Below are 17410 nucleotides of genomic sequence, written 5' to 3'. Positions count from 1 at the left end.
AACTTTGAAGTTCAAATGAAAAATGTAACTCTTTTAACGCATGTGCAGTATTATTCACGTGCAAAATCCTCTAGCTCAGTGATATTTGATGGCTTCCGTGCTGCAAATGCCTTCTTAAAATCCCACCAAAGATTTTATGTTGGGATTTAAATCTGGTGACTTAGAAGGCCCCTCCAGGATGTTCCAGGATCTTTTTCAGTTTGGTTTCATCAGTCCATAAAACTGTCTCCCAAAACTCTGCAGTCTTATCCAAATTCCTCCTGGGATATTCTAGTTGACTTTTGATGTTCCTTATGGTCAAGAGTAGAGTGCGTCTTGGGGTCCAGCCATGAAGTCCTTGTTTATTCAGTGCATGTTTTATAGTTGCCACTGAAGCACTTGTACCAGCCTTCACCTTCATCATGTCACCCTGTAGGTGTCACACAGGGGTTTTTCTTAGCTGTCCTAAGTTGCTAAGGGCCCTTGATGAAATTTTGGCATGTCTTCCATGGCCAGGCAGGTTTGCAGCTGTTCCATAAGTTTTAAACTTCCTTATAATGCTCCCAGTGGTATCTGTTGGAATGTTAAATCTTTTGGAAATCTTCTTATACCCAAGGCCCTTCGGGCATGATGAAATAATCTCCCCTCTCAGCTTTTGTAGACGCTCCTTTGTCTTTCCCATGATTGCAACTTATCTTGAATACCTTCATGGTTGGGTTTTATATATGCATCACAGCTGAAGCAAATGAAGGATCATTATAGAGTTCCCAAAGGCTTAATTATGTTTCAACTCCACTTTAGGCCATAAAAACTGTCAGAAAGCTTTAAAAACAACAACATTACTGTATATAGGGGTTGAATAATTGTGACATAGCTGTCTTAACAAAATATATTGTTACACACATACTACATCATGCATTTTCTGTGTTGATTTTATGTATCACTGAACTCATAAAGAAGTCATCCATAGCAGAATCTTACTCTTTGAAAAAACTTTAATTAATAAATCTTTAAAATCTTTGGGGGTTTGAATATTTCTGATTGCAACTGTAAATCGAGACCTTTGTAGATAAATTATCCATAGTTACAGATCAACAGTTAATATCGTCAGCACAGCACACCACAGCATTGTTTTCTTGACTTTTTATCATAACACACTGCTCATAATGACTGACACACAGGTATATTTTCAACTTGCTGCCAGCCCCCATATGAGTCTAAATGGATCAACCTGAAACTGTGACTAACCATGGGTGGGATAGCAGCTGCCCGCTGTTGCATCTGCTGGATGTTGAATTGGGTTTGCTTGGGTGAGGACACAAGCACCGAGCCTGGAGGGCTGAGCAATGAAGGCTTTTCCATGGAGAATATTCTACAGAGGCACAAGGCAAAATACATCACTACCACTCATGTCTAGTTCTTGCAAAATGCAATTATGGCTTCACAGCATGACAGCATGAAGACAGTAATGATGAAAAAACCCACCTCTGTCTGTCAGGCTCTGCTTCCACATCCTCATCAGCACTGCAGGTGGCACTGGAGTCATTATCTGAATTGAGATCCTTCTGTCTCTCACCATGATCTCCCTTTTCTCCTTTCTCCTTGATCTCAGGCTCCATCTTGACCTGAACATCTCCAGTCTTCATATCCACATCCTGAGGTTCCGTTTTGGGATGCAGTGAGCCTGCATAAGAGGCCACCCTGGCCTTTTCCTCCTGAGATCCAGCCTCACTCTCTGGGCTTTTCTCTTCCTTGATACAGAGATCCACATATGAGGGCTCTGGGGCCTTTCCATTGCTGTCCTGATATTTGTCCTGGTCAGTGCACAAAGCATCTCCTGCAGCACTGTCTGCCCTCTTGGAGTCACAAGACTTTGAGGAATCAGCCTGAGAGGGGGAGGGGGCACTTTCTGTATCAGAGCTGTTGTCACCACCTGAGGGAGCATGAGAAGATGAATTACTACATGTCAAACAATTCATGAAACCCAGCGAAACACACAATCCCTTTACTACTAAAATCCCTGAAAATGCTGATGCAAAGCAGCTATTTGACCACCTGCACTAGAATGATTTGTTTGAGGATTTTCAGTCTAGTTTAGAGTCCATCATAGTAAAAAAAACTGCACTTGTGAAAGTCGCCAACGATTTCCTCCTAGCCTCGGACAAAGGATTTGTCTCTATACTTGTTTTAGATCTCAGTGCTGCTACTGACACCACTGATCACAGCATCTTACTACAGAGACTTGCACATGTTACTGGGATTAAAGGAAATGCACTAAGTTGGTTCAAATCATATTTATCCAATTCCAAATTGTTCATGTTAATGATGAATCTTCTGTGCAGACTAAAGTTAGTCATGGCGTTGCACAGGGCTCCGTGCTAGATCCAATTCTCTTCACTTAATATATAGGGGAGCATGTATAATCAGAAAACACAGCATAAATTGCCATTACTATGCAGATGATACTCTGTTATATTTATCTATGAACCCACAAGAATCAGATCAATTGGTCAAACTTCAAACATGTCTTAAAGACAAAGGCTTGGATGACCTGTAATTTCTTATTTCTAAATTCCGACAAAACCAAAGTTATTATACTTGGACCTGAAAACCTTAGAAATATGTTATTTAACCCTACAGTTACTCTAGATGACATAGCCCTTGCCTCCAGTACTGATGTGAGGAACCTTGGAGTCCTTTGCAAGACGGCAACTAGATTTCTCTGGAGGCTACTTCCCATATGTAAACTGAAAAATCAACTGGACTAGATGTCTAAGTTTTTTCAGTTTACTATGACCTGGTTGACTGAGAATCTGCACAGACATACTTCCCATATGCTCCTGTGTTTGGCTACAGGTGCACTTGTGTGTGCAGTGTTTTGCTTGGAAAACAGCCAAAAAAGAAAAAAAAAAGGACATGGAGAATGTGGACATGACCCTGTTTGACTGAAAGGGGCAGTGAGGTTTGTCCACCTTTTCTTTTTCCTCACTGTGTTGCTCACTTCACAACTTCACCAGTTTCTCCTCCTTTGTAACAGACCAACAGAACTGTGCCATCTGAGGCATGGAGCCACTGGAGTCTCCATCATATTTACCCATAGATGTATTATGTATTTACCGGTGTTTCTGTGCCCACTATGCTGCTTCCTGTTTGATGCTGGAGAAAGCTCACCTACTGGTTGTTTACAATGATCGCATCCAAGACTAAAGACTTGTGGTAATATTAAACATGTTTTCTTGGAACAAAAAGACAAGAAAAAAATGACATATAATAGCTCAGATCACCACCTTACACCAAACAACTGAGATGATGCCAGTATGATACGACCGTAGCAAGACTCATGATTTTATTCTGACATTGGAAATTTGCGACAAAATAAATAAATAAAAATAAAAAGCTTGAAAATACATTAGGTGGAAGGGCAGCATAAGTTGCCTTCACGTTATGGCTTACAAATTTCTTTCCTACCCATCTGGAAGTTATCTATCATCATGTTTTGCTTCCGTACACAGTAATTACCTCTTCTTACTGTCTCAAATCTACGAACCTCTATTTAACAAGCTTGCTTTATATTGCTGACTTTCTTGTACTAAGATCAAGGCCTTAAGCATAAAAGAAAATAGCCTTTCAAAATACAAAACTAATCATCTGTTTATTGTATTTCAAATGTCAAGATGTAATGCCAGACACTGAATAAACTGCAGTGTATGAGGGAAAAAAAATTGTATCTGAAGTCCAAACATCTTTAAGATAGAACTTGCATATAAATCTGCCTGCCTCTGTTGGTTTACATACTGTCTGTGGCTGCAGCCATTGTCATGGTGATGGTGGTCCAGATTGTATGTCTATGCAAAAACAATTTGCAGATGATTTAATTGCCTCAAACCACAAATCAGACAAGCAACATTACTAAACATCCAAAAGTCAAAGTTCACAATGTTTCTAAGTACACTTTAATAGAGTTCTCCTAATGCCTTTTATTACTTTATGTAGAGTGTGTATAATGTATGATCTGCAGGCTGCAGATCACCAAGGCCTCTGCAGAGCAGTTTGGGTTTCCATGAGACAAAGAGAAAGTCAAATAAACGCAACAGAAATCTTGTGACCTCCTGTTGTCACCACTGTTATCTTGTGAACTGGAGGTTTGCTAAGCATTACTGTTTGCCAACATAAAGGACATACCAACTTTCTCTGCTGCTCAAAAGACAAAATGTTCATTTTACAAATCAGTACTGTTCAGCACTAGTAAGGCAAAATTCATAATAGTCTGTATTTCTATATGTAGCATTGTCCCTTTTTCACAGTGGACTGCCTCCGTAATGTAATTCCAGCAAAGAGGAGGGAGGTGAGAAGACAGGCAGGTTTGCCTGATCAATAAGAAGGCTTTCTTCAGTCTTCAAAGTCAACAACTGTTATGCAACAGGTGTCCATGTAGTCCAAATTAGTTCATATCTTTTATCTCTTCGTCTCCACCTTGCTTTTTATCATTTGATCCTTGTTTTACCTCTCATTAAAACTAAACTCAGTAGGGAGCAGGCACATTGCCATCAACTCCAATTTTATCTTTTTCAGATCCAATCCAATCCAATTCAGAAGGCTTATCAGCTTTGCCCTGCACTTATTACTTCTCCCATTTACTCTCTTTACATAATACTTGGTACTATCAAGCGCGAAGCTTCAGGACTCACAAAGACAAAACTTGGATACAAAAACCTAGAAGCCTGCTGTGTGTCCTTCACCCATGTTGCCCTAGGACTTGATCCTCAGATTAACAGGAATAAACAAATCAAATGTGTGTGTGTGTGTGTGTTTAACAGTGAGGACACGCTTCCTATCGACCATCTCTGACCTTCACTGTCATCTCCGTTGTCCTCATCATCATCTGGTGATGCTGTGGCTAGACCTTCACCTTGAGACCTATCAGCGCGAGCCCGCCGTGTATCCTGTGAAACAGAAAAATAAAACTGAAACAAAGTAGCATCTTGCATTCATACACTGTAGTTACAACAGCTCAATAACAGATCATAATACAAAGCAGAGAACAGCAAATAGGTTACCTGCTTATGCTGCTGGAGCAGGTTGTCCAGGTTGTGACGTCTCTTGTAATTGAAATAGAAATTCTTGCACTGCGCCTCGCTTTTGGTGCCCACCATTTTGGCAATGGCTGTCCAGTTGCGCCCATGCTCAGCTAGCCCTGGTGCAGGACAAAGACAGACAATTCAGCACCAGCATTAAAGATTTTCTCCCTTTTAAGACTTACATTCAGACTCATACTAATAAAATTATAGTAGGCACTACAGGTATCTAACAGGCACATCAGAGTCAGACCATCAAATCATATTTCTAATTATGATTCAAGAAGTTGATCTCAGTAAATTCTTAATAGTCTTTCTCCTACTGCAGTTATTACCGATGGTCAACCTTTGGTATGGCTGCAATATTATACTTTACACCGGGCCCTGTTGTTATGGTTGCAGGGCTTTCCCATCCTGATTAACACCGAGTTAAGTACACAACCAGCTTTAAAAGGCCTATCTAAACTCTGAAACTACTCTGCCAAGCTGCAGTGAACTGGAGGACTGCCATTTACCTTTTACATTAGGCCGTCTCTTCTCTTAAGTCTCGTAACCCCTGCTACCTCCCCTCCTTCCCAGTCATAGTGACATGAAGGCCACTGGTAGCGTGACAAATCACCACAGAGTGCAACACAAAGCCCCATTACTGCTCCACTTACATGGAGAAATAAGGGCATTGGGACTGTTTAGAGTTACAGGGTTGAAATAACATAACACTTTAGTATTATAGAATTGCCATGGCAACAATCTACCCATTCATATTGTGCAAAATCCTTGATCAAAGTCCTTGACAAATCTATGAGGATGTTACCATCTCAATTAAAAATTCTGTTTGGTGGATACTTGGCATGACAAACATATCTTTATTACTGGAAAATATTTAAAAGGAACAGATGTCAATGTTAGAGAAATTACAACAGCCTACAATTAAACGCCATCTTTGTGAAGCTTAGTTGTCAGGAAGAGTTGATTCATTTTTTCATTTTACTGAATTATATGTATTACTGTAAGGTTTTCTGGTAACTTTGTCCAAATAATATACTTGCAACAAACATCTTTATCTGAAGCCCTAATCGCTCCAATATCACTGACAGCACACAGATAAACCAGGGAAATAACGATGACCGACAAGACAACAGTAAAGATTGCAGTATTAGGCTGTTAAATGGGAGCTCAAAAGACCCTGTTTCTTGCTTATAGGTTTGTTAATGACAAAACCAATGGAAACTGCTGGTTCCTAATAATTATGTGAAGTTTGACCAGCTATAACAAACTGTTCTTTTATATTTCTCATCATAAAATAAAAGTTCTTTTGCTCTCCAGGGAAACTTATGATGTGGCTACCATACCTAGGATGTGTTAGCCTTGTATTAAAACAGATGTTGTTACAACAGGTTACAGCTATGACTTAGACGAGGGAACAAACCTCCAGTACCCACACAAGTAGGTCTTAATTAATCCACATTAATCCCTTTATGTACCCCCTCTACCCTCCAAGTTGATGGTTCTTGGCACACACGGAACCCTAAATAAGGTTCTATACCGACAAAGCCAACTACGGGGAGAAGGGGCATACTTAAATGACATAAGACCAGACTACTGACTGCACTGATGCAGTCTGAGCATTGCATAGCATGCAATGAAATGCATTGAAATTACATTAATTTACAAGAGGAAAATAACTTTAAATTTATTTAGAGGGTCTGACAAAGTGTTTGACATCAATAATAGATAGTGAACTTGGAGGAAGCCACAAATGTCACGCTGTGTTGCTTAATAGAAGGCTTTAATTGATCACTTCTGAGAAGCCAGCAGAACAGTGCAGCTAAAAGAAAAAACCTCCCTGTAACCCTTCATGGGTCTCTGACAGCTTCTAGAAAAACAGCAGCACAAGTTTCTGTTTGTGTGAACGCATGTGTACATCCATTCCTTTGTGCAGATAAGAAACTGGAATGGCCAGGCAACATCAGATAATCAGAAGAGGAATACAGGGGAGGGAGGAAAACAAGGAAAAATCTGAAAAAGCACAAAAGCCACAGCAACACAAACAAAAATAAAGAGATAAAGTGAGAGAAATTGAAACACTACCTTTTTTGGCGACCTCCATCTCCTCCTCGGTCCAGCGAGAAGTTTCTCCAGCTTCACCAGCACCCGCTAAATCACAAAGGAAAGAGACAGAACCCCATCAGCACTGACAGAAGGAAAGAGAAAGAGAGATGAAGAGGAAAAGCGAGTGAGAGAGAGCAAGTCCTTTCTTCAGCCTTATTCTTCTTATGACCACTAATCTAATAATCTGTTTACATTTAGGAGCTGCCGAGACCTGTTCCCTCACTTACACTCTTGCTCTAGCTCACTCGCTTCCTCTCTCCTCTTCCCCACAGCCTAGAATAAGCCCTCCCCCTCTCTAATCCACAAGGGGAGGGCCTTGGTCAGCTGATGTAGCGCCAGACAGTGGAGGAGTCAAGAGCCGTGCCTCCCTTTTCAGGAAGTGGCCTTGGATAGAGACAAATAAACAACGAGCCAGCCCGAAAACCTCCCTACCCATTATACTGTGACACTGTGCATCTCATACACACTCCACCTTCCTTCGTCAGCTTGGCTACACAGTCCCATATCACCCACACAAAATTCACAGAAAGGCACAGCTGCACGGAGGGGGCTGAGTGAACTCTAGCCCACTTCCCCCCGTGGCACCCACTGAGGCTGTGTAAACATTTGGACAAATATAGCAGCAAATGTACCCTTGACATTAACAGGAGGCTTGGCCCTGCCCCACACCACCCACCCACCTTGAAGATGTGGAGACCAATTCTCACTGTATAGATGGTTCCTTCCAAAGGTCCCCCCAGCCACCAAGTTGATTACACTTAGTTAAACAAATGTCTAATAGACTACTCACATTCCCTCCCTGTGAGTTAGGCCCCACTAGGGTGGTCATTAATTTTAGGGCTATGAAAACAGACTGTCTGCCAACAGCATAGTCCCTTCACCTAAAGACACACACACACACACACCATCCCCAATTGCTTCAAACAAGATCAAACCCCCACTGAATCAGCAGCTTCTGAAAACTTGCCTGGCAAAATTGCATCTGGGCAAAACTGACAAATAGCTGCCCTTTAGAACTTTAGCCCGCTAATTTCTAAGAAGCACTATAGCTGCAGGGGTTATAACAGACCAAGCAAACAGACACACACACAGACACAAAACCCCACAATGCAGCCAGTAAAGCAGATTACAGTTGACACAGTTCTGTGTAAACTGTGATATGCCCAGAACAGGGCCAGAAAGGTCAGAGGGCTGCCAGGCTGGAAGGACGCACTGTGGAAGGTTAATTAATTACATTATAGGGCAGACATTGCATAATTCAGACTGCTGAGAGAGGAAGAGCACAACAGTCAGCAGCAGGAGCAGGTGATGGAGGAGCACAGCAGACTTATGAAACAGTAAATTAGTGATACAGATTAATCTCGCTACAAGCTTAATACACAGCGACTTGGGCAACTGAAAACCTGAGCTGCCACTGTCAGAGAAACAGAGAATCACAAAGGGTGGAGGAGTACCAGTTTGTGGTGCTTGAGCACCATGTCAACAGCCCAGCTCTGGCAATGGACTGCCATTGTGATGAAGAGGTATGCAGTGCAGGACAGAGTATGTCTGACACTTGGCAATGAATGCCTGAACTTCCTGAACCAAATGTCCACTTTCAAACTAAAAACAGTTTAAGCATCTACACTTGGTAAGACACTGTTTATACTTGGTTTTAAGATGTGTCTTACTGTAACGTGTCCTGGGTGATTGGATCACGAGTGTAAACAACCACTAAGACGGATTGCGATCCGATCACAGAAACCACTTGCAGGGGTGGCTTAGGATACATTTGACCACATATCTTCTGTAGTGTGAATGCTAATGTGTCCTGATGAGTCTCTGACAAGGCCGTTCGAGAAAAATACACCATCAATGCAGGATGTGGTGGTTGTTTTGTTGAGTGCACAACACTCAAAAAGAGAAAAACTGTAAAGAATTGTCTGATACAAATCTGTCATTGTATTGTGAAGACTTTCATGATTATATCCATGTACAAGTCTGATGCTTGTTTTCTTCTTCTTTGGTTAGGGAGACTACTGGCACTTGTCTGGTTACAGACTGAAGTAATAACTTTACCGGTAGCCTTTTGATATTTAAGCAGAAGTGTTGCAGCAGTAGCAAAATATGAACACAGGTGTATATTAAGAGGTGTAAACAGTGATGTGTCTCGGTTGTCCATGTGTGATCTGATTGTCAAGACACATTTTAAAACCAAGTCTAAACAGGGCCTAAGAGGCAGAAAGCTACCAAGGCTATATTCTGACAAGTCTCTAAACCATATTTAAAATATGTATTTTTAGTGTGTGCCATTCCATTCTTTCAACTCGTGGTGCAAGAAGAGAAGCGTCTGAATACCGTTCTTTATACCAGGCCAGTAAGTGACAACGCTTGATTATTCATTAGAGAAATGAAAATAATTTGTGCCAGTAAATTATATAGGTTGCTATTTACTTTACATTATGCTGTATTAACCAATGTTCACGTTAAAACCAAAAATAAGTAAATTCAAAAAAGCACTATTGAATTTTAAATGTATTGTGCAAAATCTATATACACTGGGTGAGGACTGTGTAAAAAAAAACTGAGTGACTCCACAAGAAAACAAACAACTCTGCAGGGCAAAAAAATATTAGCATTACTGCTAACGCAACAGCTTTGGATAATTTCATGCTGTTGAATCACCAATCTGATGTTCTATTACACATTCCTTTCCTCTCATATTTTGTGATTAAATGGTTTTTATTTTTGTGAACCCTCTTTCTGTCAGAACTGCTGTGATTATGTTTTGCAAAACAATATTTTCACCAACTTCCTGACAGTATGTCCCAAGAAAATTCACCTTTATTAGCATCAATGTTAGCTACTGGCGTCTGCGCTTTTACAGGCTCCTTCATGGCCTTCTGTGCTGGATCAGGTTTAGGGAGCTGTGGAGGATCTGGCAAGGCAGGCTCAGGGGCAGGAGGAGGTGCTTCCTCAGCTGCTACAGATGCGGCCTCATTTGCCATGGAGCGTGTGGTGATCCTTCCCTTTCGGCGGCCCTGGCTGTTGGCAGTCTTCCTGCCACGTGGCGTATTTTGCTCCTTTACGTCCTCGTCCTCCCCACCGTCACACTTGTCTTTGTCCTTGACAATGTCCCTGTGGTTTAAGAGAGAGAGAAAACAGCTTTACAATCTGTATAGCAAATATCCATTCTCTTTTGACTCAGCAATAACAGGCTCTTTTTTTGTAATCAGTTCTTTTCCTTCATGACTGAACACAGATGAAACGCATGTTAGAGTTGTCCATACTCTAAACTGACTGGTTAACAAATTACTAAGCTATCTAGTCTATTACCAATGCACCAAAATAGACAATGCTACACCCCTTCCAAGACTTCGCTACACCAATAAGAGCCTGGGGAAGTCTTCTCATCATTGCACCAATTCTGGTGTTCAAACATTTTGCAAGACAACATAATCCAAAAACAGGATTTGTATTCTTTTTAATCACAGGATTATGATGGGCAGCGCATGAAGGCTAACTGACTCTTACTGCATGATAAAAAAAAATTACTGTCTGGGCCTGGTCCATTAAGGTTGAATGTGAAGTGAGCTTTTCAAATTCTTCACTCCCATTCAATGTCAGCAGGCTAGAACACTTCATTAGCAGAGCAATGTACAGTTAAATCTCGTTTATAGGTTGGAAGAATATTGTTGATATATATAACTGTACCTATTACAGGGTCACTGGACTATGAAAAGATGAAGGGCCCTATCTTACAACAAACATATGGCATGCTGCGTGGGTAGCCCATCTGTTTTTCCTAATTTCCTACCCACGCAATTACCATTTTCATGACATGTGCATCACATTGCCTTTTTACCAAGCAGAATTCTGTTGACTTTGAGCCAGCAGGGGTGTCTGGATGAAAATTGGGTGTGTCCAGGTACATTTTGGACACACTGGTAATATGAGGGCGCACAAAGTGACTGCACCACTGACCAGCAAAAACCATGTCTGTGGTCAACGTCCAAATCATCATTGCTAAGTAATGTGCGCTTTGACTGTGTTGTGATGTGTGCCTGCCTAGGTGCATGCACAATGCTTATGCACGGTGTTTGTTAAACCCTGGGACACACTGCAAGAGACATGCAAAGCTTAAAAAATAAGAAGATGACACTGTGTGGATTGGGTGTTGCATGTATGTACTTATAATAAATACCATTTTGATTAGTGATCAAAATGCGCCTTTGCCTTGCCCATGAGCAGATCCGTTTCCTCAGTGGAAAATCTTACAGATGTCCAACCTGCCAAGTCCGCCAATATGCTAGCAATCCGCCAAATGTTCAAACTCTCACATCTCTTAAAGAGGATGTGAGGTTACACACTAATTGAATAATGGCATGTTATGCCCGAAACAGGCCCCTGCTTTAATGAGGAGATCAAGTATAACCCTTTTGCTACTTGCACAGGCACTTAATCCATTTTTCCTCTTTGTCAAATTACCAAGATAAACATGGACACACCCAAATGCCACTTGCACCAATACATCTTGATCAGAGGCCATGGATCCTCAAAATAGGGCCCCAAATGTTTGCAATTTGGCTTTTAAATACCAGAATGAAATCAAGCCACATATAATTAACTGAAAGCATTGAAACACAGTGTCATGTAATATACTGAACTAAGACAAACTTTCCCTGAAACAATCAGGGTATGGATTAAAGACTAACAACAAGAAGAGGGTACCTTTACCTGCAGGAACTTAATGGACTAGAATGACATTGTACAAACAACTATTCATAACTCACCTAGAATCCTCCTTTTCATCTTTCTCTTCCTCATCCTTCTTTTCCTCATCCTCTTTTTTCTCAGACTTGTCAGATTTGTCCTCTTCATTTTTGTCTTCTGACTTGTCTTCTTGTGAGGGACGTGTTATTTGCTGGAGACAATTTACAAAAAGAAAATATTATGTGGTTTTCTCCTTGAAACATTAAGAAAAATGTCAACAGATTAGTTAAATTGACTTAGGTTGCTACTATTATTTATAAAACAAAAATGCAAAGAATAGCATCCAGTTCTTGGTGATATCAGTGATTTAACTCAGATATACCATCGCAAGAAATCTTTTCATTTATAAAGGGCCATATCCTATTAGATTTCCTTCTTTCAAGCAGTTTTTTTGTTTTCTCAACAATTTTATTGATCTTTTGGCAATATAAAAACAAAACAATAAAAAAAAAGCTAAATACCCAACTTCATTTTATTTTATCTAGTTCAATCCACCACATGTCATGTCATGCTACAACAAGAGTCCAATTCAGTCACTCTGTGCCGAAGGCCTCCAAGATGTGAAAGTAAGTCCCTTGGTCAGAAGATCGGCAGTAGAGATTAAGTTTATTAAGCATCCAATAAGCTTATTGAAGCTTACTGGATGCCAAAACACAGCACAGTGGTTTTTCATTCATACTTTCATACAGACAGGGCTATACATCTCCAGAAAGTGTTCACAGCAGCAACTGTTTCATCTTTGGTTGAGACAATCTTGTGGTTAACAGCAGAAATACAACGTTCACATAAAATAATCCATTGCTCTGACAACTACAGGGGTTCCAGGTATACAAAGTGGATTGTGTAACGAGGTTATCTGGGAAAACAGGAGGAGGGGGAATCTGGTGTAAAGATTTCATGGCGTTACAGAGAACTTGCAACACTATTTTCATCAACTCCAAACAACTTTATTTTCCCAGAGAATTTTGTCATTCACTCTGGTCAAAATGTATAGAAGACCGCAGACCCATACTACCACACTGCAGCACCTGGCTGACCAGAAAACCAGCACGGAACTGAAAGATCCTGACTCCCCACTCATTGTTCTAGGGGATTTTAACAGTGCAAATCTCACCCATTAACTGCCAAAAAAAAAGACAGCAAGTCAGTTGTCCAAACAGGGACAAAAACACATTGGACCACAGCTACAGTGCCTTGCGAAAGTATTCGGCCCCCTTGAACTTTGCGACCTTTTGCCACATTTCAGGCTTCAAACATAAAGATATAAAACTGTAATTTTTTGTGAAGAATCAACAACAAGTGGGACACAATCATGAAGTGGAACGAAATTTATTGGATATGTCAAACTTTTTTAACAAATAAAAAACTGAAAAATTGGCCGTGCAAAATTATTCAGCCCCCTTAAGTTAATACTTTGTAGCGCCACCTTTTGCTCCGATTACAGCTGTAAGTCGCTTGGGGTATGTCTCTATCAGTTTTGCACATCGAGAGACGGAAATTTTTGCCCATTCCTCCTTGCAAAACAGCTCAAGCTCAGTGAGGTTGGATGGAGAGCATTTGTGAACAGCAGTTTTCAGTTCTTTCCACAGATTCTCAATTGGATTCAGGTCTGGACTTTGACTTGGCCATTCTAACACCTGGATATGTTTATTTGTGAACCATTCCATTGTAGATTTTGCTTTATGTTTTGGATCATTGTCTTGTTGGAAGACAAATCTCCGTCCCAGTCTCAGGTCTTTTGCAGACTCCATCAGGTTTCCTTCCAGAATGGTCCTGTATTTGGCTCCATCCATCTTCCCATCAATTTTAACCATCTTCCCTGCCCCTGCTGAAGAAAAGCAGGCCCAAACCACGATGCTGCCACCACCATGTTTGACAGTGGGGATGGTGTGTTCAAGGTGATGAGCTGTGTTGCTTTTACGCCAAACATAACGTTTTGCATTGTTGCCAAAAAGTTCGATTTTGGTTTCATCTGACCAGAGCACCTTCTTCCACATGTTTGGTGTGTCTCCCAGGTGGCTTGTGGCAAACTTTAAACGACACTTTTTATGGATATCTTTAAGAAATGGCTTTCTTCTTGCCACTCTTCCATAAAGGCCAGATTTGTGCAGTATACGACTGATTGTTGTCCTATGGACAGAGTCTCCCACCTCAGCTGTAGATCTCTGCAGTTCATCCAGAGTGATCATGGGCCTCTTGGCTGCATCTCTGATCAGTCTTCTCCTTGTATGAGCTGAAAGTTTAGAGGGACGGCCAGGTCTTGGTAGATTTGCAGTGGTCTGATACTCCTTCCATTTCAATATTATCGCTTGCACAGTGCTCCTTGGGATGTTTAAACAAAGTATTAACTTAAGGGGGCTGAATAATTTTGCACGCCCAATTATTCAGTTTTTTATTTGTTAAAAAAGTTTGAAATATCCAATAAATTTCGTTCCACTTCATGATTGTGTCCCACTTGTTGTTGATTCTTCACAAATAATTACAGTTTTATATCTTTATGTTTGAAGCCTGAAATGTGGCAAAAGGTCGCAAAGTTCAAGGGGGCCGAATACTTTCGCAAGGCACTGTACATAGTAATAAAAGGCACCTATCGCTCTGTCTCCTGTGCAGCCCTTAGTTTCTCCGATCACTGTATGGTCCATCTCATCCCAACCTATATGCAGAAATTTAAAAGAGATGAAGACTGATCAAAACGGTGAAGAGATGGACTGAGCAGGCTAAGTCAGAGCTACAGGCCTGCTTTGACTGCATAGACTGGAGTGTATTTGAGACTGCAACTACAGACCTGGATGAACTCACTGACACTCATGACATCATACATCAGCTTTTGTTAGGACATGTGTGCCCACCAAGACCTTCTGCACATACAACAACAACAAGCCCTGGTTCACAGTAAAACTCAAGCAGCTTCATTGTGCCAAAGAGGGGGCCTACAGAAGAGGCGACAGGTTCCTGTACAGGCAGGCCAAGAGCATGCTGGCAAGGGAGATCAGAGTAGCAAAGAGGAGCCTTCAGCCAGTGACCCCTCATCTATGTGGAGAAGCCTGAAAAACATCACTGGCTACAGGAAACCATCCCCACAGCTGTGAAAGACCATCAACCGGCAGATGACCTGAATGTATTTTGCTGTTAGTTTGAGAAGCAGAACTCCACACCCCTCACCCACCTTACCTCAAACCAAGCAGCCGCTCCCCCCATGATCATCTCCCTTCCCCCAAAGCCCACCACAGCTGAAGATCTGTGAAAAGGATGTGCATGGCCTCTTTGTTTTTTTTTTTAAATGATCAGAAAGGCACCAGGCCCAGATGGCGTGACCCCCTCTTGCCTGAAAGCTTGTGCTGATCAACTGGCCCCCATCTTCATGCAAATCTTCAACAGATCACTGGAGCTGTGTGAAGTCCCCTCCTGCTTCACATGCTCCATCATCCTGGTTCCCAAGAAACCCTCCATCAGCAGACTGAATGACTACACACCTCTCACCCTGACATTTGTAGTTATGAAGTCCTTTGAGAGACTGGTGTTGGCCCACCTGAAGGAAATCATAGACCTCCCTGCTGGACCCCCTGCAGTTTGCCTACCGGGTAAACAGGTCAGTGGATGATGCAGCCAACATGGCACTGCATTACATCCTGCAACACCTCGACTCCCCAGGGACCGAACAGATCCTCTTTGTGGATTTCAGCTTGGCGTTCAATGACGTCATCTTGGACATCCTCCACTGCAAACTGACCCACTTCACTGTGCCTGCTCCACCTGTCAGTGGATTACTAGCTTTCTGACAGACAGGAAGCAGCAGGTGAGGCTGGGGAAAATCACATGCACCCTGCCCTCCATGGAGGACCTGTACACCTCACAAGTCAAAAGGAGGGCAGATAAGATTTCTGCAGACCCCCTCACACCATGGACAGAAAAGGGTTTGAACTCATCCCTTCTGGATGCCGCTACAGGTCACTGTACATCAAGACAGCCAGACACAAGGACAGTTTCCCCCGGGCCATCGCTGTGATGAACAGTTAAACCATGACTGTATAACAGAATGACAACCCTCAGTGCAATACCTTGTAAATATACCTTTGTATTGTTAGGGTGATTTTTGAACACACCTCACAGTATATACCTATGTGGGAAACTGCATCTAAACTGTCTATACACACACACACACACACACACACACACACACACACACACACACACGTACGTATGTATATGTGTGTGTACTACATACCCCTAGTACCTTATGCTAATGCACATTCCTTTGCATTTACATTTACGTGCTTTATCAAGATTACGCCTTGACGTCACATTGTGTTGCAGAAAAAGTCAAACCAGATCCAACTGGAATTAACTGCTCTGGAAGCTCAGACAAACTGGCTCAAGGACAACCCTTCAATATTCTTTAAATTTGGAACCCTTTTTTGAATAGAGGGTGCACAGACATTGAAGAAAGGGCTGCACTGCAATATAACACATCAATAACTGACTGGTAATCTATTTATTCATTAACACCAAGACCATTTTTAGATAAGGGTACTCTTGTATTTTGTACTTTTTACATTTTATTTAATTTGACTGATGAAGGTTCTTGTTTAGATTGTTCTGTGAAGAATAAGGTTAAATACATTTTTACTTTTACTGTGAAAACCTTAAAATTATGAAAGTTGTCAAAAAAATAAAGCCTCAAAGATACAACAATTACAATGATTAACTATAAAAAGAAGAGCCTAGTTGCACACTATGTAAAGAAAGGTTTAAGGATGTGTCATATTTTGATGAGCTTTACATGGTTCACTATGGGCAGAAACCATATTTACACAAACCATATTGTAGATAGCGTTCTCTGATCTGATTACGCTTGCGGGTTGCAAGCGAGAGCAGACGTCTTTACTGCTCCTCTTGTCTGTTCTACACTTCAAGTATTTGAGCATACTTTACAACTACTAAAATGCCTCAAAGAGGGAAAAGAGCTAATAAATCAGAAGCGACTGAGGATATGGAGGCAGAAGAAATGTATCACAGAGTGGTAATGTTGGTCCTGGTTTAGCAAGTAGCATTTGTACAGACGTCAATATAAATAACAATACAATTGAAAGGAATATGTGTTCTATGTTTCTGAAGCCAATAATTGAAAAGGAAATTATAGAGATAGTGAACAAATGTGGTAATAAATCATCCAGTGATAGTGATGGTATCAGTATGACAATGGTTAAATGGGCAATTGAGGGGATATGCAAACCATTAACCCATGTTTTTAACATGTCATTTCGACTTGGGCAGTTCCCTAATAATATGAAAATAGCAAAGGTTATTCCACTGTATAAATCTGGTGATAAGCACAACTTCACAAATTATAGACCGGTTTCTCTGTTGTCACAATTTTCAAAAATTCTGGAAAAACTCTTTAATAACAGATTAGATACATTTATTGACAAAATAAAATCCTCTCTGATTGCCAATATGGTTTTAGGTCGAACCGATCGACATCTTTGGCCATTACC

The 17410-nt window shown here is 41.2% G+C and overlaps 1 protein-coding gene across 1 annotated transcript in view; it reads right to left on the bottom strand.

The window, feature by feature from the left end:
* Positions 1-17410, bottom strand: part of ncor1 (nuclear receptor corepressor 1) — a 92401-nt gene that overhangs the window by 33674 nt on the left and 41317 nt on the right. Inside the window, 7 exon segments of the mRNA XM_020600558.1 lie at positions 1228-1351; positions 1465-1912; positions 4829-4922; positions 5037-5173; positions 7143-7208; positions 9985-10280; positions 11936-12066. Of these exon segments, the coding sequence (XP_020456214.1) occupies positions 1228-1351; positions 1465-1912; positions 4829-4922; positions 5037-5173; positions 7143-7208; positions 9985-10280; positions 11936-12066 (1296 nt within the window).

Source organism: Monopterus albus, unplaced genomic scaffold, assembly GCF_001952655.1.
Source record: "Monopterus albus unplaced genomic scaffold, M_albus_1.0 scaffold47.1, whole genome shotgun sequence".
NCBI classification, from domain to species: Eukaryota; Metazoa; Chordata; class Actinopteri; order Synbranchiformes; family Synbranchidae; genus Monopterus; species Monopterus albus.
The sequence above is the reverse complement of the archived record's forward strand: the minus strand, read 5'-3'. Positions and strand labels throughout refer to the sequence as shown.